The sequence below is a fragment of the Mobula hypostoma genome, chromosome 8, assembly GCF_963921235.1.
Source record: "Mobula hypostoma chromosome 8, sMobHyp1.1, whole genome shotgun sequence".
Lineage (NCBI taxonomy): Eukaryota > Metazoa > Chordata > Chondrichthyes > Myliobatiformes > Myliobatidae > Mobula > Mobula hypostoma.
Genome location: NC_086104.1, coordinates 99,319,175 through 99,345,578, shown reverse-complemented (window position 1 = coordinate 99,345,578; position 26,404 = coordinate 99,319,175). Strand labels below are relative to the sequence as shown.

Sequence of the window (26,404 nt, the reverse complement as noted above, 5' to 3'; positions counted from 1 at the left end):
ACCTGATTGTGAAATATATCTAATAACTTGGCCCTCACAGCTGTCTGGAGCAATGAATTCTAGATTCTCCACCCTCAGGCTAAAAAAAATTCCTCATCTCTGTTCTAAAGTGACATTATTGTATATAAATAAATAAATAAATAAATACTGAGTCTATGCCCTCTGGTCTGAGACTCCACCACTAAAGGAAACATCCTTTCCATGTCCATTCTTATCTAGGCCTTTCAACATTTGATCGATTTCAATGAGACCCCCCCTCCCCCAACTGTCCAGCAAGGGCAGGCCCAGAACTATCGAATGGTCATGTTAACCCTTTTATTATTGGGATCATTTTCATGACACTTCTGTGGAAAAACTTGCCCCTCAGCTCCTGTTTAAATCTTTCCCTGCTCACCTCAGATCTATGTCCTCTAGTTTTAGGCTCCCCTAGCCTGGGCAAATGATTAAATATACCATTACTGTCCAGGCAGTTAAGCTATGCACATTGGAAGAAATAAAACTTATTTGCCCCTTATTCCTGTAAGGAGACAACTCTAGAACATAGGAAATGAACCACACTCATCTTAACAAATTTGCGAAAAATACACCTTCATTACTCTTGATGTAATTACTCATTCCTTTTCACCCAGGGATGGTGCTGGATCTGCAGATGAAACGGGCCGAAGGGCCTGTTTCTGTGCTGTAGTGCTCTATGTTTCTATGAATTCTTCCAGCAGTTTATTTTTTCCTCCAGATTCTACTACGTGCAAATCTTGTCTCTTCTTAAAATGAATCCTTGCAGGATTTCTACTAATGAACAACGAAGCTCATTTTCAACAAATTTCTTGACCCTGGGTGCCCCAAGTGCACTTAAAATTTCAAAAGGGAGATGCAGGCAAAAGCAAGACTTTAACAGAAGGTTTGACCAAGTGTCAAAAACAAAAGCTACATTTGAAATAACCAGGCAAAAATTCATTTAACAAGAGCAAATCCAAGCCAGGAGAAAAAAAAAATCATAGCTCTTTACCAAGAAGAAAATGTAAGCCATTTCACCTAGAACTAAACAGCGGCAAACCACTACGAGTCCACTTCATACACAGACAATAGTTCTGAGTTAAGAAGGAATCGGTGAACAACTTCACCTGAACCAACCAAAGAGAGGCAAAGCATTACATGACTCCAATGACAAAAACAGGTTAAACGTCTTGCACTTGAAATGCTATATCATGCTGTGCAGATATTTTTTGATTAATTAGGTTATAACAGTTAGAAAATCTTATTGAAACCCAAAATTTCTGTACCCAGAATCTAATTTTCTTATTAAAATGCTGCTTACCTCCTGAATCATCAAGGTCAATCAACTTTGGCATCAAACTTTCAGGTAATTTTTCTGGCAAATCATATCCGTTTTTTCTGGCCACTACAAGATGGAAAGCTGCACAAAACTCATCCAATGTCAATGCGCCGTCTTTGTCAAAGTCTGATAGCTCCCTGAATCACAAAACAAACACTGACAAATTCAACGGTTTTCAAGTATGTATTAAAAACTGTGTTCATTATGAAGAATTTCATGCCCATGGAACAGCCAACTTCTCAAAATTACCCTCCACTGCGCCACTAACGTTTACCATTCACACCAGATATGTGTAAAAACATTAGACACAATTTTGGAACTGCAGAAATTTCTTCCAGAAACTGATCAAGTTTACATATTTTAAGTCATAAACTCGAATTCATTAGCATGAGTTGCAACATTTTGTTTCCCCTTTATCAATCAAGGCATTTGACAAGGTTCCACACGGTAGGCTTATTCAGAAAGTTAGAAGGCATGGGATCCAGGGAAGTTTGGCCAGGTGGATTCAGAATTGGCTTGCCTGCAGAAGGCAGATGGTCAAGGGAGTACATTCAGATTGGAGGATTGTGACTAGTGGTGTCCCACAAGGATCTGTTCTGGGAACTCTACTTTTAGTGATTTTTATTAACGACCTGGATGTGGGGGTAGAAGGGTGGGTTGGCAAGTTTGCAGACGACACAAAGGTTGGTGGTGTTGTAGATAGTGTAGAGGATTGTCAAAGATTGCAGAGAGACATTGATAGGATGCAGGAGTGGGCTGAGAAGTGGCAGATGGAGTTCAACCCGGAGAAGTGTGAGGTGGTACACTTTGGAAGGACAAACTCCAAGGCAGAGTACAAAGTAAATGGCAGGATACTTGGTAGTGTGGAGGAGCAGAGGGATCTCAGGGTACATGTCCACAGATCCCTGAAAGTTGCCTCACAGGTGAATAGGGTAGTTAAGAAAGCTTATGGGGTGTTAGCTTTCATAGGTCAAGGGATAGAGTTTAAGAGTCGCGATGTAATGATGCAGCTCTATAAAACTCTGGTTAGGCCACACTTGGAGTACTGTGTCCAGTTCTGGTCACCTCACTATAGGAAGGATGTGGAAGCATTGGAAAGGGTACAGAGGAGATTTACCAGGATGCTGCTTGGTTTAGAGAGTATGCATTATGATCAGAGATTAAGGGAGCTAGGGCTTTACTCTTTGGAGAGAAGGAGGATGAGAGGAGACATGATAGAGGTATACAAGATAATAAGAGGAATAGATAGAGTGGATAGTCAGCGCCTCTTCCCCACAGCACCACTGCTCAATACAAGAGGACATGGCTTTAAGGTAAGGGGTGGGAAGTTCAAGGGGGATATTAGAGGAAGGTTTTTTACTCAGAGAGTGGTTGGTGCGTGGAATGCACTGCCTGAGTCAGTGGTGGAGGCAGATACAGTGGTGAAGTTTAAGAGACTACTAGACAGGTATATGGAGGAATTTAGGGTGGGGTGATATATGGGAGGCAGGGTTTTAGGGTCAGCACAACATTGTGGGCTGAAGGGCCTGTACTGTGCCATACTATCCTATGTTCTATTTATACAAAGTCACTCAATAATACCATCTTGATGTTTAAGAATCAAAAAGCCTATAGCCATAGAACACTACAACACAGAAATAGGCTCATTGGCCGATCTAGTCTATGCCAAACTATAATTCTGCATGGTCCCACAGCCCTCCATACCACTTCCATCCATGAACCTATCCAAATTTCTCTTAAGTGTTGAAATTGACCTCACATCTACCACTTCTGCTCGCAGCTTGTTCCACTCACTCACCACCTAAGTGAAGAAGTTTCCATTCATTTCACCTTTCACCCTTAATAGATGATCGCTACCTTTAGTTTTACCCAACCTCAGTGGAAAAAGTCCATTTGCATTTATCCTTTCAATAACCGTCTATCAAATCTCCCCTCAATCTCCTACAGTCTAGGAAATAACACAGCATAAGTATTGAACTACCTATGCTTCCCCAGGGTGTGACTTCCACCTTGTCATGGACAATATGCTTTAGTCCAAGTGTCTCCATCTCAAAATACTAAAATCTGCGTGATTTAAATTAATTTTATTCCATATATTGACAGCAGTTTGTTTCCACAGTTTAGTTTAGAATTTAATCAAAACCCAAACCTTCTTGTCCTGAAGAATAAAATTAGGTTGTCAGTCTCTATTAGGTAATCCATTAAGAATCACTAAAAGCAACAATCATGTCATCTCAACCTTCCTTTCAGTAAAAACATGCCCAATTTGTTCAAATACACTTCAATGTAATCATTCCATCCTCAGTCAGTCAGTCTCTTTCAATAACTGCTAATTAATAGGCTGAACACAATTCCTCATCCTAGTAGATTACTTACAGCATATTTGCTAAATGCAGTATTTCTCTTCCAAATAACTATGGCAAGTAAATGTGGCCTGTGCCAGGGTCATAGAAAACCGCAGCTCATCAATGGAACAGAAAAGACACGGAGTACATTTGATAGAAGCCTTTTTTTGAAAAAATAAGGCTGTCACAGACAAATATTGCCTCAGGAAGATGCAAAATTAAATAACAATTTATAAATCAGTTTCACGGTAGAAATAAGTTGACATGTCAGAGGTCAATTATGAATTGTTTAAAATGTTAAACTAGGAATTTAGAAGTATAGTGGGAAGATGAACAGAAGTCAGTCAAAAACTTGATAACCCTCGTCTAAAATTTCTTTTGAGACATTAAGGGCAGTGGTTAGTGTAGCACTTCACAGTGCCAGTGACCACTGATATGGGTTCAATTCCTGCCACTGTTGGTAAGGATCTTGTACGTTCTCCCTGTGACTGTGTGGATTTCCTCTGGGTGCTCCAGTTTCCTCCCACATTCTAAAGATATACTGGTTAGGGTTAGAGAGTTGTGGGCATGCTACATTGGCACCGGAAGAATGAGGACACTTGCCGGCTGCCCCCAATATATCCTCAGATATTGTCGATCGTGGACACAAATGATACATTTCCCCATGTTCCGATGTACATGTAACAAAGCAAGCTAATCTTATTAAAAATAAGCTAAAGACTTTGCATGGAGGGGAAGTGAACAGCTATCATTTACTTTTAACACACTGCCTCCATATTTATCAGCTCTCAGCTTGGTTTAGGTCATTAATGTTGTAAATATTCAACTGCACAATGAGAATTGTGAACAGCAAGGTTACAGACTAAACAAAACTGTATTACTGCTATCAAGATAATACAATAACTATCCCATGTGCTGCTCTGTGAAGGTGATCTTCTATCTTTCCCTGTAGTTTAATTTTCCTAACCTTGATTGTAATTTTATATAATCACTAACAGTGCCTATAAAATGTATTCAAAGTATTCACCCCGCCAAGAAGTTGTAATGTTTTATTATTTTGCATCACAGTGGATTTAATTTGGCTTTTTTGATGCTGATCAACAGAAAAAAAACTTTCGTGTCAAATTGATCTCTACAAAGTGATCTAAATGATTCACAAACATAAAACACAAAATAATTGATTGCTTTAGTATTTACCCCTTTAATATGACACACCGAATAATCACTGGTGCAGCAAACTGGTTTTAGGAGTCACATAATTAGTTAAATGGAAATCTGTTTTTGGATACCTGTGTGCAGTCAAGGTGTTTCAATTGATCGTAGTAAAAATACACCTGTTTCAAGCAGGTCCAACGCTGGTGAGTCAGTAGCCTGGCAAAACTACACCATGAAGACAAAAAAAAAATACCCCAAGCAATTCCGCAAAAAGGCTATTGAAAAGCACAAGTCAAGAGATGGATACAAGAAAATTTCCAAGTCACTGAATATCCCTTTCAGCACAGTTAAGTCAATCATCAGGAAATGGAAAGAATATGGCACAGCTGTAAATCTGCCTGGAGCAGGCCATCCTCAAAAACTGAGTGATGTACAAGAAGGGGCCTAGTGAGGGAGGCCACCAAGAGACCTATGACAACTCTGAAGGAGTTACAAGCTTCAGTGGCTGAGTTGGGAGAAACTGTGCATACAACAACTGTTGTCCAGGTGCTTCACCAGTTGCAGCTTTATGGGAGAATGGCAAAGAGAAAGCCACTATTGAAAAAAAAACTCACATGAAACTTCAGCTAAAGTTTACCATAAGGCATGAGGGAGACTGAAGTCAGCTGGAAGAAGGTTCCATGGTCTGATGGAATCAAAATTGAGCTTTTTGGCCATCAGACTAAATGCTATGTTTGGTGCAAGCCAAACACTGCACATATCAATAACACACCATCCCTACTGCGAAGCATGGTGGTGACTGCATTATGCTGTGGAGATGTTTCACTGCAGCAGGCCCTGGAAGGCTTCTGAAGGTAGAGGGTAAAATGAATGCAGCAAAATACAGGGAAATCCTGGAGGAAAACCTGATGCAGTCTGCAAGAGGACTGTGACTTGGGAGAAGATTTGTTTTCCAGCAAGACAATAACTCCAAGAATAACAGCAAAGCTACAAAGGAAAGGCTTAAAAACAAAGTTAATATCCTGGAATGGCCAAGTCAGAGTCCAGACCTCAATCCAATTGACAATTCGTGGCTGGACTTGAAAGGGTTGTTCACTCGTGATCCCCATGCAATCTGACAGAACTTGAACAGTTTTGTAAAGAAGAATGGGATAATATTGCAGTGTCCAGATGTGCAAAGCTGATAGAGACCTATCCATAATTGCTGCCAAAGGTGCATCTACTAAATACTGACTTGAAAGGGGTGATTAGTTATGCAATCATTTTAAAAAATTTATATTTATAATTAATTTAGATCACTTTGTAGAGATCTGTTTTCACTGACATGAAAGTCTTTTTCTGTTGATCGGTGTCAAAAAAAAAAGCCAAATTAAATCCACTGTGATTCAATGTTGTAAAACAATAAAACATAAAAACTTCTGGGGGTGGATCGAGCAGGGGGAGATTACCTTTTATTGGCACTGTATATACATCTGATTGTCTAGTGAATTTTCCAGTAATTCAGTTTTTTCCTTGAAAGTTCTTAGTTTTCAGTAGGAAATAACTATCAATGACCCTGTACTTTCAGAAAGCATTTGGTATAATGACAATATATTATGAATATGTACCTCTCACCAAGCCATTCAATAAGGAAATATTTGAAAATGTAATAACTTACCAAATGTGGGAAAGCTCGAGGATCGGTAATTTGGACTTTGTGAAGAATTCTTTAGCTGCAGATCCTGTAAGAAAACAAGTTGGGAAGAGTATTTTTGATAGCACCAGTACCCTTTATCGTTAGGGTTAATAAATATCCACCTTGATAGCAATGTACGAGATGATAAGAGGTATAGATTCAGTGGATAGCCAGAGACATTTTCCCCAGGGCCAACAAGAGGGTTATAAATTTAAGGTGATTAGAGGAAGGCATGGCAGGGTACGAGTTTGTCAGAGGTACTTTTGGGTGTGTGTTTTTTTTTTTAAAACAGAGAGTGGTGGGTGCATAGAACACCCTGCCAGGGATGGTGGTAGAGTAGATACATTAGGGATGTTCAAGAAATTCTTACATAGGCACATGGATGACAGAAAAATGGAGGGCTACGTAGGAGAGAAGGGTTAGATTGATCTTAGAGTAGGTTAAAAGATCAGCACAACATGCTGGTTGAGGGGTATGTTCTGTGGCATAATGTTTATGCTCTTAAGCTATACAACACAGACTGCAGTGAAGTGGAAAAAGTAGTAAAATAGATATGGGGAAAATTATAATGGATAAATGACATATTCCTCCATTTCCACCTCTTCTTTTATCATTAAGTGCTTTTCTTTGACCACCCAATGTCCTGATTTTAACTCCACACAAAAGCACTGCTCAATCTTGAATGTGCACATGCATGTACTTGAAATATGGCTCCCACTTTAACGAACGGAATTCCAAGTCAAACTTTTATAGCCAAACAATAGTAAATATCTTTAAAGCATGGAGGTATTAATTGCTTTAAAAATGTTGAGTTAAAAATGTTGGACCAGAATAACTGCACTTACTGTCAGTGACACCAGTGGATTGGACATAACATAATAGAAGCAACCTGCCACACAAGATTAAGACATTCTGAGAGAACGCAGGTTGTAAAAATTATATACATCTTTATGATTGCTTTTTAAATACATTTCTGCTGTCATATAGAGTGTAAACTACTCTCTTTGGAGGAAACAGAAGAGTTGAGGGTTACAAACTACTTTTACTTGTGAGAAAGAGGAGGACAAACAAAAAAGTGGACAGCTTTCCACTTTTGGGGAAAAAAACTTGATTTAATGATCAGTTTCTTTTATGCAGCGTCCATCCATTAGTTCTCTAAAAGGTTTCACACATAGAACATGAGACAGCATTTTGGTTTTCAAATCATACCTGGAATAAAGCCATTCAAGTCTGGTTGAATATTTTTAAACTGGTTGATGTAATACTGTCTCTGCTCATCGGTAATCTTCCAAGGATCATCATAGCCGCTGGACTGCCTGCGGATTTCCATGGCATTTGTAGCGGATGCTACAGTCCTTACAGTTGTGTGTTCCTGCAGAACAAACCCAAGGTGAACTACTTCATACCGCTACAAATCCATCCTAGTAATTTGCTAAGCTACCAGATTGGCTTAACCAGGATGAGAATGTTATTCAACTCACTTGGCAAGGCAAAAATCAGCTTTTCACTTCAAACTGTGATCACAGCCTGAATTTCTGACATACAGCTGCATTCCTATCACAAAGATAGAAGTCCAGGACCTTTACCCAAAAGACTACTGTGGCAATGCTTGTATTACAAGGGGTAATCCAAATTTATTTAAGTAATGGGCTGTACAGTCAACTTCTCTTTTTTGGGAAGAAATATAATGGCATAATAGCAGAACAAATTCTGCAGTATTAACCCATAAACTCTACTTTGATTTTTGCTGTAGTGCAGACAGAACATAGAATAGTCTAGCAAAATACAGGCCCTTCAGTTCACAAAGTTGTGCCAACCTTTTAACCGACTGTAAGATCACTTTAACACAATCCTCCTACATAGTCCTCTATTTTTCTATCATCCCTGTGCCTATCTAAGGGTCTCTTAAATACTCCTAATGTGTCTGCCTCTACCACTGCCCCTGGCAGGGCACTTCACACACTCACCTCTGTGTAAAGAACTTAAGGTTGACATTCCCCCTTATACATTCCTCCAAACACATTAAAACTATGCTCCCTTGTATTAGCCATTTCCACCGTGTGAAAGTCTTTAGCTATCCACTCGATCTATGCCCCAAGGTAGATAAAATAAGAAAAATAAAAGCAAAGTTCAAATCACATTAATATAATAGTCTGTACATTTTTTTTAAAAAAGCCTGTCAAACCCATAACAGTGGCCATTAATCAGACTAACAAAATACTTCTGTATATTTTATTTTAACCTGATAACATGTTACATTCCTATCCATCCATGTCCATGTAACAAAGACGACATGGCTGTTTCCACAACTGCTATCACTAAATTCTTGTATTCCCCCGACCCTACACACCATTTCAAGAGCTCAATATTTCAATCTACCCTCCACTTTTCTTATGTAACCGACAAAAAGCAATAAAATTGAAGTACAGTAATTGCGACTTCAGATTATAGTTATACAAATTGTTGGTTATTTATTTATTTATTGAGATACAGCATGGAATAGACAGACCTCTCTAGCCCTTTGATCTGTGCTGCCCAACAATCCCCAATTTAACCCTAGCCTAATCAAAGGACAATTTACAATGAGTAATTAACCTACTATCGGGTAGGTCTTTGCACTGAGTGGAAACTGGAGCACCTGGAGAAAAACCATGCACTCCATGGGGAGGATGTAAAGATTCCTTAGAGGTGACATCAGAATTGAACTCTGAACTCCAGCACCCTGAGCTGCAAGAGACAGCATCATGCTAACCTCTATGCTCAGGTGACGCCACTGTGAGGTTGCACTTGGAACATTATAAGTAGTTTTGGTTACCACATTCTAGGGCAGGGGTCGGCAACCTTTTTGCCTCTGTGGGCCGGATTGCATATTAATGAGCGGACGGTGGGCCAGATAGACGCCATAAAAAACTTGAAATATGGGAATTATCCATTTAAATACATCACTTTATGTTTTGCCTCAAATTATGAATAACACATGCTAGAAAATCATTTGTGCTTAAGGTTGCCTACTCCTGCTCTAGGGAGAAAGTGAATAAGCTGGATGGGGTGTCAGAAAGATTCACAAGATTATCGTCTGGACCGGAGGCCTTCTGTTATGAGAACGGACTGGATTGGCTGGGACTGTTTTCCCTGGAGTGAAGGAAACGGAGAGGCAAAGATAAGGTAGATGGTCGCAGTCTTTTTCCAGGGAAGTGCAGTTTTGGAAAAGAAAGTTGTAAATAAATTGCAATGATTAATTACTGTCCTTATCCCTCAAATAAAATCTGACTGAACTTCATTCCACCTATCTCCAAGTTTTGCAATTCCGAAAGGTCGAATTTCCAAACAGTTGCATTGTAGGGGGTGGTTACTGTCTATACTTAAAGTACATTTCTATGTTGTGTAATGTTATGAATACCAAGTAAAATTAAATTAAAAATCCATGACTACAGCAAACAACTTCCGGATGCTCTACTGTCCATGCTTACCTGAACAGAAGCAGGATGCATTGTTGGAAGTGTGCTGCTCGGGGGTGTATCAGTGAAACTCACCCAGTTCTCTTGGTTGGGAGGGGGAGAGTGGGCTGGCCACATTCCATCACCAGCCACCGACCCTGGAATGTAAAGCAAATAAGGAATACTTAAGAAACAAGCACCATTTAAGATTAAGCTTCAAATACAATATGGAAAAATAAAACATGTTGCAAGCTTGTCATTAAATGCATTTTGTAATAAAAATTCTGTAAATACATTAAAATTGAGCAAGAGATCAGAAGAAAGCTAGACACTAGCTGTATAGAATACATGTTTGGAATCATTCAAGATAATTTTAGGATTTAGTAATGGTTCAATGGTTTAAAAGCCAAAAAATACACTGTTACACAGTATTAATACTATGCACTGCTTCAATTTACTCAAGGCTAGCGGACTGAAGTTTTCACTGGCAAACAGTACCGTAGGACAACTGAAACACAAGCAAACCTTCCAGAATCCAAATCAGTATCTAACTTTGGGATCAAAGGCTTTTAAAAGAATATATTCTCCACTGTGTATTTTATCTTGTTCTGTGGGGTGTGGGGGGGGGGGGTAGGAATTCTCCATTTTAACAAGGAGAAATGCCTTGCTTTTCTAACTGTGCTTCTCCTAACTTTACCACAACTCTTACGTTTGAAAACTGATGCCCAGGCAAGTTAACTTGCAAATTCATTAAAGATCCCTATACCATTCAGATCAAGTCTTGTTCCCATTTGTTCAAAAATATACCCTCAACATGTAAAGCATTACAAGCAAGGACAGCATGTTCAAGTTATGCTGATAGTTAACCTAAGATTGCTACTACAATTGTGATGAATGAGAGATCTCAGCCACTATGCTTGTTCCCTACTGACTTCTCCTGCATGATCTAGACATGTACAAATAGGCTCATGGAAAACTCAATCATGACACCTTCAGAACTGAGCCAACATTCAATGATCAGTGCCCATTTCAAAACAAGAACAGGAGGACTGATACGACATGTGCAGGAAGCAACCTATAGCAACACATCTTTAGAAGGCAAAGAAACAGGCAGGGCAAGATATTGCTTTGACAGTTTACTTAAAGCGATTACAGATAATTTATTGTTGCTCTTTGTAAGAAAAAAGGTGATTATACTGTTGGATAAACCTGCCAGATTAATAAATTAGAAAACAGCCAAGAAATTGTCATTCCCCTCAAAACTAATCAAGGAGCTCCAAGACCTTGGCCTCAATACTTCCTTGTGCAATTGGATCCTGGAATTCCTCACTTGCAGACCCCAGTCCGCTCAGATTGGCAACAACTTTCCCTCTACGACCTCCATCAGCACAGGTGCACCACAAGGATGTATGCTTAGCCTCTTGCCCTACTAACTTTACATTTATTACTGAGTGGCTAAGCACAGCTCCAATACCATATTCAAGTTTGCTGATGACACCACTGTCGTAGACCTAATCAAAGGTTGTGACGAATCAGCATATAGGAGGGAGATTGAAAATTTGGCTGAATGATGTCATAACAATGTCTCACTCAATGTCAGCAAGATCAAGGGGCCGATGATAGGTCACAAGAAGGAAACCAGAGGTTCATGAGCCAGTCCTCAAAGGATCAGAGGTGGATAGGGTTAGCAACTTTAAATTCCTAGGAGTTATTATTTCAGAGGATGCAAGTACAATTATGAAGAAAGCACGGCAGTGCCTCTACTCCCTTGGTAGCTTATGGAGTTTCGGCATAACATCTAAAACTTTGACAAACTTCTATAGATGTGTAGTGGACAGTATATTGACTGGCTGCATCACAGCCAGGTATGGAAACACTAATGCCTTTGAACGGAAAATCCTACAAAATGTACTGGATACTGACCAGTCCATCATGAGTAAAACCTCTGAACTACTGAGCACATCTACATGAAATGCTGTCACAATACAGCAGCCTCCATCATCAGGGACCTCCACCATCCAGGACATACTTCTTCTCATTGCTGCCATCAGGAAGAAGGTACAGGAGCCTCAGGATTCACACCACCAGGTTCAGGAACAGTTATTGCCCCTCAACCATCAGGCTCCTGAACCAAACGGGAGAACTTCACTCAATTTCACTCGCCCAATCATTGAAAAGTTCCCACAACCTGTGAACTCATTCTCAAGGATTATTCATCTCATATTCTCGATATTTATTATTATTTCCCACTTTTATATTTGCATAATTTGTTGTCTCCTGCACTCGGGCTGAACGCCCTAGTTGAGTGCTCTTTCATTGATTCTGTTATGGTTATTATTCTATTGAGTATAAGGAGAAGAAGAAGAAAGCCCTCAATTTCGAATGGAGTCATCGGGACACTGTCGTGACGGCGTTGTTTTTTTAGCAGGCTTTCTTATTTTATTTTTTACAAGGCCAAGTTGCCAGCTCGACACTCAACCCAGCACAGATGGAAAGTGTACAAGGGAGCTGGCTGGATTCGAACTCGGGAGCCTTCACTCCGAAGTCCGGCCCTGCTGCCACTATGCCACCAGCTGGCCATTCTATTGAGTATGCCCACAAGAAAATAAATCTCAAGGCTGTATATGGTGACAAATTTGTACTTTGAATTTCCAACTTTTTTTATTACAATTAAAGATAAATGTCCCCACACTTCTGGCGCCAAAATAGCATGCCCACAACTCAGTAAACCTAATCATACGTCTTTAGAATGTGGCAGGACACTGGAGCACCCAGAGGAAACTCACATTGTCATGGGGAAAGTGTGCAAACTCTTTTCAGAGATGAAAAAATAAACAAACCTCCAATATACAGGCTGGCACTACAATACACTTGCGCTAACCATTACGCTATCATACCATGTGTTCTTTCTGAGCAGAAAAAAGGGATGATACACAGACAAGAGAAAATCTGCAGATGCTGGAAATCAAAGTTATACACACAAAATGTTGGAGGAACTCAGCAGGCCAGGCAGAAGGGTCCTGATAAAGGTTTTTGGCCCAAAGTGTTAACTGTTTCAGGAAGGGAGGGGGAGGGATTTACCAGAAGTTGGAGAATTCTGTGTTCATGCCAAGGGGCTGGAGACTACCTAGACGGTATATGAGGTGTTGCTCCTCCAACCTGAGTTTAGCCTCATCATGGCAGTAGAGGAGGCCATGTACGGACATGTCCGCCACAACAGACAGGATCTCCTGGTAGCCACCCACTTCAACTCTGCTTCCCATTCCCATTCAGATATGTCCATACATGGCCTCCTCTACTGCCATGATGAGGCTAAACTCAGGTTGGAGGAGCAACACCTCATATACCGTCTAGGTAGTCACCAGCCCCTTGGTATGAACACAGAATTCTCCAACTTCCGGTAATTCCCTCCCCCTCCCTTCCTCTATCCCTATTTCACATCACCTCCCTCATAGTTCCGCCTCCTTCTGCTACTGCGCATTGTTCTCCTGCCAATCACCTCCCCGCTTCCCCTCCCCCACCCCTTTGTCTTTCAAATTACTGTTTTTTTCAACTACCAGCATTCTTCAAAGCCTCCCCAAAGTTCTTCCTTCAGTCCTGACGAAGGGTTTCGGCCGGAAACATCGACTAATCTTTTCAACTGATGCTGATTGACCTGCTGAGTTCCTCCAGCGCATTGTGAGTGTACTATTTCCGTACATGTGTCAATAATAATCCAATTCCAATTCTACCACATTCATTGCAACTGGCAAATTATCTTCCAGAACACTAATGATATCCACCTTGAAGTGTATTAATTCCAGCTAAAAATGAATGATGTACAATCAAGTGGAAGCTGATAAACATTGTTAGTAAAAAAAAATCTTAATGTGCTAAATGGCGTTGGCTTCTCAGTTTAGACTGCGGGACAATGTACTCTGTGCTAACTGGCTTTCTGGGGATGGCTCGGTAGTGCAGTAGTTAGCAAATGGCCTTACAGGGCCAGTGATCACTGATTGGGCTTCCATTCTCGCCACTGTCTATAAGAAGTTTGTATGTTCTCCTTGTGACTTCATGGGTTTCCTCCCACATTCCAAAGATGTGCAGGTTAGAGTTTGTGAATTGTGAGCATTCTATGTTGATGCTGGAATTGTGGCAACACTTGTGGGCTGGCCTCCAGCACATCCTCAGACTAGGTTGGTCATCATCATAAAAGCAACACTTTTCACTGTATGTTTTGATATTTCAATGCACCTGTGACAAATAAAACTAATCTTTTCTCTACACCAGAGAGAAGAATAATAACCCATCTTCACAATGGAAATAATTCTATTTACTAAAGGAAGTCCATATACTCCCTGCATTACCTCCACTAGAATGCTGCTTGCTTTGTTTCCTCCAAGCAACTGGTGAAGATGGTGGTGAGTGATGAGGAGAGACAACTGGGGAAACCGAATCCTGCCGGAGAGAAAGTTCAGGTCTTAGTAGTCAATTTTCAAGGAAATAAAATTCAATGGATCAATCAATGCTGCCACTTCAGCTCACCATTTAGTTAATGTGACAAAAAACAATAGGCCTTTTGCAGTTTTTGTAACTTGTGCTGTGCTGCTGCCACAGAACAATTTTCACGCTATGTCAGTGATATTTTATTTTTGTTATTTACAGATTTAGCACGGTAACAGTGAGCTGGTGCTACCCAATTAAACCCATACTAACCTGCATGTCCTTTGAGTGTGGGAGGAAACCCACATGGTCACAAGAACATACAAACTCCTTATAAACAGCGACAGGTCGCTGGTGCTTTAATAGCTCTTCCTAACCACCATACTATTGTGTCGCCCATAATAAACAGTTGTAAGAAAAAGTTTGTGAACACTTTGCAATTACCTGGTTTTCTGCATTAATTATTCATAAAATGTGGTCTGATCTTCATCTGAGTCACAATACTAGACAAACATAATCTACTTAAACTTCCTTAAGTAACAATAACCCCTAAACATTTCCTGTAACTGCCAATCAGACATGCACAATGGCAAGGAGGAATTTTAGACCATTCCTCCATACAGAACTGTTTCAGTTTATCAATATTTCTGGAATACCTTGCATTAACAATCCTCTTCAAGTCATGGCACAGCGTCTCAATTGGGTTAAGGTATGGACTCTGACTTGGCCATTCCAAACCACAAATTTTCTCTTTAAACCACCCCGTTGTTGATATACTCTGTGTTTTGAAACATCGTCTAGTTGCAGTATCCAGCTTCTATTAAACTTTAGGTGACAAACCACTACCCTGACATTATCCTCTAAAGTGTTTTGATACAATTTTGAATTCATCATTCCCTCAACGACTGCAAGCTGTTCAGGCACTGAGGCAACAAGGGGAACGGGGGGAACATGAGAGGCCTGCATTGGGCATTTTCATGCCTCACAAGGCGCAGACTGGAAGTCTGTGTGGGGCACCACTCCTCGCACAGACACCAGAGCAATGTGTAATTAAGTGCCTTGCTCAAGGGCACAAACACACTGCTACAGCTGAGGCTCGAACTAGCAACCTTGAGATCACTAGACGAACCCCTTAACCACTTGGCCACATGCAACAAAGCAGCCTCAGACCATGATGTTCCTTCCACCATGCTTCAGTTGAGATGAGGTTTTGGTGTTGGCGTGCAGTGCCCTTCTTCCTCCAAACATAGCGATGTGCATTTCTACCAACTTTTGTCTCAGCTGTCCACAGAACATTGTCCCAGAAGCATTGTGGAACAGTCAGGTGGCCTTTTGCAAACTTGAGACGTGCAGCAATGGTTCTATTTTGGAGAGCAGCGACTTCCATCCATGAACACCATCCTTGCTCAGTGTTTTTCTTATAGTAGACACATGAACAGAAACTTTAGCAAGTTCTAAAGATTTTTGCAGGTCTTTTGTAGCCTTTTCCAGCTTCATGTATCTCTACAATTCTTCTTCTACAGTCGTCTGCAAGTTGTTTTGATGGAGACATGGTGCACATAAACAGATCTTTCTTGAGAAGAGCAGGCTCTGTCAGTTACCTGACTTTTTTTTTAAATGGGGCAGGGTACCTCTGCAACCCACACCTCCAATCTCATCTCATTGATTGAAACACCTGACTCCAAATAGCTTTTGTCAAAGGCATTACCCCAGAAGTCTACATACATTTTTGAACCTAGAGTGTGATTGTTTAAAATGGTGTAATGTTTGCGTGTTATTAGTTTAGGCAGATTGTGCATGCCTGTTATTGTGACTTAGATGAGGGTAAGATCACATTTTATGAGTAATAAATGCAGAAAATCACGTAATTGCAGAGGGTTCACAATTTGTTTCTTGCAAAAGTATCTGATTCTGCCAATGTCGGAACTGTAGACTCTTCCATGGATGGAATCAGGGGTGTCTGTCTGAGCAGATGAGTAGTCTGTAAAATTGTGTGCTCTTAATGCATGGACAAGGATCTCAGTGCAAACCCAACTATTCCTTCTCTCCTCATGAGTGATGAGCGGCCAGAAATTCCCAGTAGCAGTTGTAAGTATTGAGGATATCTTTGGAGGGTAGAAATGAGGGGGATGTTCTTCAGCTAGATGGTGGTGAACAGACATCCCACCCTGCAAAAACTCATTTCAGGGAGGTAGCACCATCAATCTGCAGGAGACTTCCAGGAGGGGTGGGATGTCTGCAATAGAGTAGCACCTTAGCAGCTAGTTTAAATAACGTTAGCTATGCTGATGAACAAATGACACCTGTTAAACTCACCTCAACATGTCTTTTACATTTTAACCCACCATGGGCAATAGAAAAGTCACTGTTGCAAACAGTGCAGCCAGCAACACTGTCATTACTTTGACCCCTATTAGGCAGGGGTACACTTTAGGGTAGTCTGGGATGAAGTACGTTTTATATTTTCTTTTTTTTGGAACACTGCCACTCTGACTTTTTTTGGAACTTTCTCGCTCTCTCTTGTGTGCGCTCTCTCGCTCGTGGTCGCTCTCACTCGCGCTCGCTTTCTCGCGCTCGCTCTCTCTCTTTCTCGCTCTCTCTCTCGCTTTCTCACTCTCTCTCTCGCTTTCTCTCTCTCATGGTCGCTCTCACTTGCACTCGCTTTCTCGCTCTCTCGCGCTTGCTTTCTCGCTCTCGCTCTCTCGCGCTTGCTTTCTCGCACTCGCTCTCTCGCGCTTGCTTTCTCGCTCTCGCTCTCTCGCGCTTGCTTTCTCGCTCTCGCTCTCTCGCGCTTGCTTTCTCGCTCTCGCTCTCTCGCGCTTGCTTTCTCGCACTCGCTCTCTCGCGCTTGCTTTCTCGCACTTGCTTTCTCGCACTCGCGCTCTCTCTCTCTCTCACGGTCGCTCTCACTCGCGCTTGCTTTCTCGCTCTTGTGCTCGCTCTCTCACGCGCTCTCAAAAAAAAAATCAATTCCGGGACATTGTATATAATTTGCGGGAGACTCCCAGATCTTCCGGGAGAGGTGGGATGTCTGGGTGAATCTGTGAAATTTACTGCCACCTATAGCTGTGAAGACCAAGTTCTTCGGTATATTTAAAGCAGAGGTTGATTGATTCATGATTATTATGTCAAAGGTTACAGCGAGAAGGCAGGAGAATGGGGTTGAGAGGGAAAATAAATCAGCCATGATCAAATGGCCTAATTCTGCTCCTATGTCTTATGGTCATTTTGATTGTTCCCAAAACATTAAATAATTAAAGGAAAACGTCTTTTAATATTTAAAGTATATTCATTTGTAAATTACTTTTACAAATAGCAATACTTCATGCATTTTGATACTCTCATACTTAGGACGCTGGAAGAACCCAGAAATCATGAGTTCAAACTCCACAGCAAATCAACAGACTGAATTCATAGTTAAAGAGATAACTAAGTTTCCTGTTTTTGAGTACATTATCATAATGGAGATGGGGATGAGAGGAAAAGAGAAATTCGCACAAACTGAGGACAATGGATTGTTTCACCATACCTGTTGTTCTGTTGCCGGCACTCGCTGTGCTACCACATCATGAGGCACGCTGGTAGAAACCTTTTTGACTTGTGTTCGGCTGGGAGGGGGAGGAATGACACTGGTGTACGTGCCCTGGACCTGGTTATCAGATTCAGAATACATAGATGCACGCCTCAGCTCCTGCTTGTTCTCAGAAACAACAGATTTGGGTAATGGATCCTTCTCTGCTGGAGGAAAAAAAAGAAAGGTTAAGCAGATGATAATGCTAGGGTGAGATAGGACATTTGCACTGTTGTAAGCCAAACTAATTTATGATTATATTGCTGTAAAGATAATAAACTTTCAAATCTCTTACTAGCTCTTCCTTCAAGTTAGTCCTGACGAAGGGTCTCGGCCTGAAACGTCGACTGCGCCTCTTCCTATAGATGCTGCCTGGCCTGCTGCGTTCACCAGCAACTTTGATGTATGTTGCTTGAATTTCCAGCATCTGCAGAATTCCTGTTGTTTGCGTTTAAACTAGTTTAATGTTGGGTTTTAACCAAACCTCATTTTTCTTTTAAAGTGGTGACCAATCTGATCTTAGTTACAAATTCACTGTCCCGTAGCAGCAACTTTGCACTTTGAATTGTGGTGCACTGACAAGGACAGCACAAGAACAACTTGCATGATTCCAAATTGTTTGGCATCTGCAACTTCTGGAGTCTAAGCCCCAAATTCACTTTATTTTTTGTTTTAAAACAAAATCAATCACCTGAATATATTTACAGATTCATCTTTTACTTTAAGAAGTTTAAGATTTGAGAAATGAAGCGGGGGAAATGACTTCTTCAAGCCCACCCTTACCCCATCCCACTCCAGTCTACTTTTTCCTAGGCAACTATTTCCAAGACAGATGCATTATCTTAAAAAAAAAGAGAACCCAAGTATCTCAAAAAGAGCTGGAAATCCAGACCAGCTAGAAAAATGGTAGATGTATTTAATGCAGACAAGTGTGAGGTGTTGTACTTTTGGAGGACCAACAAACATAAGGCTTACACAATGAACAGCAGGGTACTGAGGAGTATGGTAGAAATGACTGCCTTGGGAATACAGATCCACAGTTCCTTGAAAGTGGTTGTAAAGAAAGCTTTTGGCACATTGGTCTTCATAAATCAAAATATTGAGTATAGGAGTTGGGATATAATGTTGAAGTTGTAAAAGGCCTAATCTGGAGTATCATGTAACATACAAAACGCTGGAGGAACTCGGCAGGTCAGGCAACATCTACGGAAAAGAGTAAAGTCAATGTTTCGAGCTGACGCGTCATGAAAACGGGGGAGAAAAAAGATGGAATCAGAATAGAAAGTGGGGGGAGGGGTGGAAGAAACAAAAAGTGATAGGTGAAACAGGGTGGGGGGTGCAGGGGTGAAGTAAAGAGCTGGGAAGATGCATTGTAAAGACTACAAAATTGCTTTGGGGTTGCTTCCTGAACCCATGCAGAGCTCGCTAACTTTAATCTTTGCCTCTAATTTCTACTGTGCTCTCAAATTTACCTGGTCCATTTCCAACTCCTCCCTCCCCTTTCTCAATCTCTGTCTCTGGAGGCAGCTTAAATATTGATGTCTATTAGAAACACACTGACTCTCACAGCTATCTGGACTATACCTCTTCCCATGCTGTTCTTGTAAAAATGCCATGCCCTTCTCTCAATTCCTCCTCCTCCACTGCATCTGCTCTCAGGATGAGGCTTTTCATTCTAGAACTAAGGAGATGTCCTCCTTTTTCAAAGAAAGGGGCTTCCCTTCCTCCACCATCAATGCTGCCCTCAATCACATCTCTTCCATTTCGCACACATCTGCCCTCATTCCATCCTCTTGCCACCCCACTGGGGATAGGGTTCCTCTTGTCCTCACCTACCACCCCACCTGCCTCGAGCACATAACTCTCCGTGACTTCTGCCATCTCCAACGACACCAAGCATATCTTTCCTTTCTCCCCCACTTTCTGCAGGGATTGCTCCCTATGCGACTCCCTTGTCCATTTGCCCCTCCCCACTGATCTCCCTCCTGGCACTTATCCTTGCAAATGGAACAAGTGCTACACCTGCCCCTACACCTCTTCCCTCACTACCATTCAAAGCCCCAAACAGTGCTTCTACGTGATGCGACACTTCACCAGCGAGTCTGTTGGGGTCATATACTGTGTCTGGTGCTCTTGGTATGGCATCTTGCATACTGGTGAGACCCAACGTAGTCTGGGAGACAGTTTCACCGAGCACCTAAGCGCCGTCTGCCAGAAAAAGTGGGATCGCCAGTGGCCACCCATTTTACTTCCACTTCGCATTCTGAACATGTCGGTCCATGGCTTCCTCTACTGTCATGATGAGGCCACAGTCAGGTTGGAGGAGCAACACCTTATATTCTGTCTGGGTAGCCTTCAACCTGATGGCATGAAGAGCGATTTCTCAAACTTCCAGTAATGCCTTCACTCTTTCCTTCACCATTCCCCATTCCCCTCTCTCATCTTATCTCCTTACCTTCCCATCACCTCCCTTCTAGTGCTCCTTCCCCATTTCTTTCTTCAATGGCCTTCTGTCCTCTACTATCAGATTTCACCTTCTCCAACTCTGTATCTCTTTCGCCAATCACCTTCCCATCTCATTGACGTCAACAAGCTCCACGTCGGTGCAGGAAGCAGCACCAATGCAGTCTTCCCAGCTCTTTACTTCACCACAACCCCCCAATTTCACCTATCACCTCGTGTTTCTTCCTGCCCTCCCCTTACCTTCTTACTCTGGCTCATCTTTATGTCTCCAGTCCTGATGAAGAGTTTCGGCCCAAAACATCAACTGTACTCTTTTCCATGGATGCTGCCTGGCCTGCTGAGTTCCTCCAGTATTTTGAGTCTGTCGCTTGGATTTTCAGCATCTACAGATTTTCTCTTGTTTGTGATTGGAGTATTGTGTACAGTTTTGGTCACCTACCTACAGGAATGATGTAAGTAAGATTGAAAGAGTGTAGAGAAAATTTACAAGGATGCTGCTGGGACATGAATTATAGGGAAAGGTTAAGACTTCATTCCCAAGAGTGTAAGAGAATGAGGGGAGATTTAAATGAGGTATACACAATTATGAGTATAGAAAGGGTAAATGCAAACAGGCTTTTTCCACTGAGGTTGGGTGAAACTACAACCAGAGGTCAAAGGTAAAAGGCAAAATATTTAGGGGAACACTAGGGAAAATCTCTCCAGCAGTTTGAGAGTGTGCCCTTGGAAGAAGTGATTGCAGGTTCAATTTCAGCATTTAAGAGAAATTTGGACAAGTACATGGAAGGGAGGTGCATGGAAGATGGTCCAGGTGCAGGTCAATGGGACTACGCACATTAATAGCTTGCAATGGACTAGATGGGTGAAGAGTGTTTTTGTGCTGTGACTCTTAGGAATTTAAGTGGGGTATTATATATAGAATAGCACCGCTTAGTGAAAAATGCACTGTTCTCATTCAAAACAACTATTTTAAGAACAAATGAACACAATGTGAGGAGGCTATAAGACCCTTCAAACATACTTCATTGTAACAACTTTGGTTGATCTTTCTCCATTTTCCAGCACCATCCCCCTTCTCTAATGTCTGGAAACCTAGTAATCTGCCTGAATTGTACTCAAACCTCCACAGCTCTCCAGGGTAGAGAATTCAAAAAACAAACATGTTTAATTTCAGTCCTAAAGGATCTAACCCCTTACTTTGAAGCTGTGGCTCCAGTTTTAGACCACCCAGCCAGTTGAAATATCCTCTACCCAGTCAGCCTGACAAGGCTTTTTAAAGAGTCATTCAGCACTTCAGCTCATCCAGTCTGAGCTGAATCGTTATTCAGCCTGGTCCCATAGTTCTCTATACTTCTCCCATCCATGTACTTGTCCAAGCTTTTCTTAAATGAAATTGAGCCCGCATCCACCACTTCCACAGGCAGCTCAGTCCACATTCTCACCACCCTGAGTCAAATTCCCCCTTAGGTTCCCCTTAACCATTTCACCTCTTACCCTTAACCTTTGGCCTCTAGTTCTGTTCTCACCTAACCTCAGTGAGAAAAAGCCTCTTTGTATTCACCCTATCTATACCCCTCATAACTTTATACATCTCCGTCAAATCACCCCTCAGCTGTACATTCTGGTGCAATCTGCCCTCAATTGTCTAAACACCAGAGCAGTGGTCCCCAACCACCAGGCCGCAAGGAAACGATATGAGTCAGCTGCACCTTTCCTCATTCCCTGTCACGCACTGTTGAACTTGAACACCCCACCCCGTCAGCTGGTCCAAAAGAATATTGTCAATATTAAACCAGTCCACGGTGCAAAACCGGTTGGGGACCCCTACTCCAACCAGAGAATAGAGTTCAGTCTACTCAATCCATCCTCATAGCAAACTTGTCATAGTTGAAACTGGTACAGTGAACTCTTCCCTGCACTCCCTCTTTAGTAAGTATACCTTGTCTGAAGTTTTCTTGTAATATGCTAGCCAAGAGCACAAACAAGAACCACTTGCAGCACGCTCAGAGAGGGCACCTTCCCTTATATCCTAGTTTGTTGTCCATCAGTTCTTAATATTCTGCTTAGACTCCCCTGGCCTGGCCTCTCTCATTGTTGTCCACTAACCCAGCAGTCCCCAACCAGTGGGCCGCGGACCGGTACCGGGCCGCAAAGCATACGCTACCGGGCCGCGAGGAAACGATATGATTTGGCGATATGAGTAAGCCGCACCTTTCCTCATTCCCTGTCACGCCCACTGTCGAGCTTGAACGCACACGTCAGCGCGGGAGGGAGGTCAACTCCTCGAGCTTGCAAATGACGGCGGGCTGAAAAGCATATTTGACATAACATCTCTGCCGGCATTCTGGATCAAAGTCAAGGCTAAATATCCTGAGATAGCCACGAAAGCACTGAAAACGTTGCTTCCATTTCCAACATATCTCTGCAATGAATGCAACGAAAACAAAATTGCGGAATAGACTAGACATAAGGAACCTCCTTCGAGTATCACCGTCTCCTATCACCCCTCGATAGGACCATCTTGTTGCAGGAAAACAAGCCCAGGACTCCCCCGATTCAGCGATATTGGTGTGTTGCAATGATTTTATATGTTCATACGGGGAAAATATGTGCTGTGTGTTTAATATCCAAATGTTATTTAAAATGTTATGATGCTATTGACTGATAAGTGACATATAACCATATAACAATTACAGCATGGAAACAGGCTATCTCTGCCCTTCTAGTCCGTGCCGAACGCTATTCTCACCTAGTCCCACCGACCTGCACTCAGCTCATAACCCTCCATTCCTTTCCTGTCCATATACCTACCCAATTTTTCTTTAAATGATAATACCGAACCTGCCTCTACCACTTCTACTGGAAGTTCGTTCAACACTTGCTTCAAATTCCCCTGATAATTGACTTATCCCTATATTCATGCAAGGAAAATATGTGCTGTGTGTTTAATATTAAATTCGTTAGATAAACCCTTTTAGAAACAAAATTGAGTGTATTAGCCACTTAACACCTATATTGCGTTCGTGATTAACACCCCTCTCCCCCCAGAACAGAATCGCCAAAAACAATTTGTAGGGGAAAAAAAGAAAATCGGTACGTGCACATACACGTATGCGCACTGGTGCCCGCGCAAGGCTTCATGGTCATTGTAGTCTTTCTCAGGGTAAACCCAACGTATTTAGCTGCTACTCTTGCTCGTTGGCAACCCTACCACCCCCCGGTCGGCCAGTCAGCAAGAATATTGTCAATATGAAACCGGTCCGCAGTGCGAAAAAGGTTGGGGACCCCTGCTCTAACCAGCATTTGGAGGTCGCTAACATTCCTTTCAGCAAGTCTGTAACTGCTCATCTGTGCGAATACACTTCTCAGTCCCACCCCCCACCCCCGCCCCCCCCCACCGGGGATACAGATGATCCAGATGCCATGGCTGTTTGGGTATCGAAATTCATAAATCACTACCCAGAACATGCTTCAATTTTTATTTTACATCTGCAAGTAATGTAGCTTCCTGTTACATAAAATTGTGATTACAGGTGGCTTCCTGAGGCCACAACCCCCACCCCTGTAACACACAAGTCATCTATATTTGGTAGAAAACGGGTGCTCTGCTCAGTGCTGTCACCTCCCAGTATTAAGTAACAAGTCAGTACAGTTGGCCCTCCTTATCCGCGAGTTCCGCGTGTGCGAATTCAACCACCCGCAAATGGAGAGAACCCGGAAATGCTCTTCCAGCACTTGTTGTTTGAGCATGTACAGACTTTTTTTTCTTGACATTATTCCCTAAACAATGCAGTATAGCAACTATTTTACACATTATTTACATTGTATTAGGTATTATAAGTAATCTAGAGATGATTTAAATGTGTGTAGGTTATTGTGGATTGGGATCAGAAAAAAACCAGAAGTTCTCTTACTTAGTAAGTCGGAACAGGTACATTCAGTATTATTTAGCATCACTTAGTCAAACATTTGTCTTAGTATATATTTTACCTTTTTATGCATATAAAACACTTAAGAAATGCATGTTTCAGTACCGGGCTCGGGAACGGAAGTTCCCGCGTTCAATCCAGTGACAGACCACTGCCGAGCGCGCTCTCCATCCGTGTCGGGTTGATGTGGAGGATCAAAAACCCAAAACCCAATAATTAAACCACTGCATTGCTTAGTAATAATTGTAGCTTTCATTGGGGCAAGGACGCTCTCACTTTATCCTTTAAATTGTTCCGATTGTTGACCGACTGTAGCCTAACGCTTTTCCAATGACCGATGGCGTTTCACCTCTTTCCAATTGCTTTATTATTTCCACTTTATTTTCAATCATGATCGTGATTATTTTCGTGAACAGAAACACTGCGGATTCAGAGCTCCGCTGCCGGGTCCCAATGTCCACCGCACTGAGACAGGTTAAATAAGGTCCGGGGTTCCGCTGGATCCTAACGTCCACCGCATTTAGACAGGTTGAATAAGGGACTTGAGCATCCACGTTTTTTGGTATCCACGAGGGGTCCCGGAACCAATCCCTCGCAGATAAGGAGGGCCAACTGTACTAACAGATCGGCCTGTGATCAATGAGTAGCAAGTGAAATTTGCTTTAGAGAATTTTTAACGGAAATTTGTGTAAATATATTCCGAACAAAACAATGTTAAATTGAAACATGTATACCAGCTGGAGTCTGAGAGCAAAAAACAAAGTTGAAAACAACTTTTCACATCAGGTACTCTGGTCCCCATCATCATAACACCCTTGCCTAAGTTACCAAGAGCAACACCTAGTATCCACAAGAATGATTTTGGAAAACTATGGAATGCATAGAGATGCTGAACTACCAGATTGACTGGCTATGTAAAGCTTTTATCTTATACAGAAATTAATCTTCCCCTTTGTTATCTTGACCTCTGCTTTAATTCTCAGTGCTGGTTTGCACCAATCAGCATACATGACCTGTTATTCATTTGCTATATAACTATGCATTCATGATTAGCTGTTCAATGTGGTATGTGACTCTGACATCTATTAAAAGTCCAGTGTTGCTAAGAGTTCTTGCTGCATGACCTGTTTGACTCATCTGCAATGTCAAGTTCTGAGAAAGGGCACGAGTTGAAACACTGACTTTGTTCTGACTAGAGATGTGAAAAATGGCAAACATTTTCAGCTTTCATTCACCATTTCTCATTTGTTGTATTTTGCTCTCACGGAGTCCATAAACTGCCCATTTATCTCAGTCTTCACTTGTCTGCCATCAAATAGAAAATCTTTTCCTTCACTCACCCAACTATCAATTTTTGAATGCTATGGTCTGCTTAAATTAACATCTCTGAGAAATCAGAAAGCCTCAGATTTCCGTTTGAAAAGCTTTTCCCAGTGAAACACTCATCCAGACCTCTACGTTGAATTAAACAAGTTACGCAATATTTCAGAATAAGTGTCACAGTCAGGAGTAGGTTTAATGATACCGGCATATGTCATGAATTTCATTAACTTTACAGCAAAAGTACAATGATAAATAAATATTGAGAACAAAAAAATTAGATACATACATGTATATGTCTATAAAATAGTTAAGTTAAAATAAATAAAATAAAAAAATAAAAACTAGTGGGGTAGCGTTCATGGGTTCAACGTCCATTTAGAAATCAGATGGCAGAGGGGAAGAAACTACTCCTGAATTACTGAGTGTGTGCCTTCAGGGTTCTGTACTGCGATCCCGATGGCAACAGTGTGAAGAAAGCATGTCCTGGGTGGTGGGGATCCTTAATGATGGACGCTATTTTCTTAAGGCACTGCTTGTTCAGATACTACGGAGGTTCATATCCATGATGGAGCTCACTAATATTTATGACCAGATCTATTATTAACTTCCATATCCAGCAGTGCTCGATGTTCTGACTCATACCATTCACTCATCACCTGTTTTACTTGACCTAAAAATCAACCTGAAGATTCTCATCCTAGATTTCATACAGTAATCAAGCCTCTGAACTATCAATCTCCTTCAGCCTTTT

At 41.7% G+C, this 26,404-nt stretch overlaps 1 protein-coding gene across 15 annotated transcripts in view; it reads right to left on the bottom strand.

Annotated features, from left to right (window-relative positions):
- reps1 (RALBP1 associated Eps domain containing 1) overlaps positions 1-26,404 on the bottom strand; it is a 103,098-nt gene that overhangs the window by 48,075 nt on the left and 28,619 nt on the right. For 4 of the 15 annotated variants that reach the window (XM_063056444.1, XM_063056449.1, XM_063056460.1 and 1 more), the window contains exons 2-8: positions 22,613-22,823; positions 17,897-18,105; positions 14,292-14,382; positions 9,979-10,103; positions 7,718-7,880; positions 6,491-6,554; positions 1,316-1,470 (exon numbers count right to left, since the gene is read on the bottom strand). In XM_063056444.1, the coding sequence (XP_062912514.1) occupies positions 1,316-1,470; positions 6,491-6,554; positions 7,718-7,880; positions 9,979-10,103; positions 14,292-14,382; positions 17,897-18,105; positions 22,613-22,622 (817 nt within the window). In that variant the 5' untranslated portion in view covers positions 22,623-22,823. Of the gene's footprint in view, positions 1-1,315; positions 1,471-6,490; positions 6,555-7,717; positions 7,881-9,978; positions 10,104-14,291; positions 14,383-17,896; positions 18,106-18,233; positions 18,682-22,110; positions 22,127-22,612; positions 22,824-26,404 lie in introns of those variants that run through there. The other 11 variants (XM_063056459.1, XM_063056451.1, XM_063056458.1 and 8 more) reach the window with 9 other exon arrangements.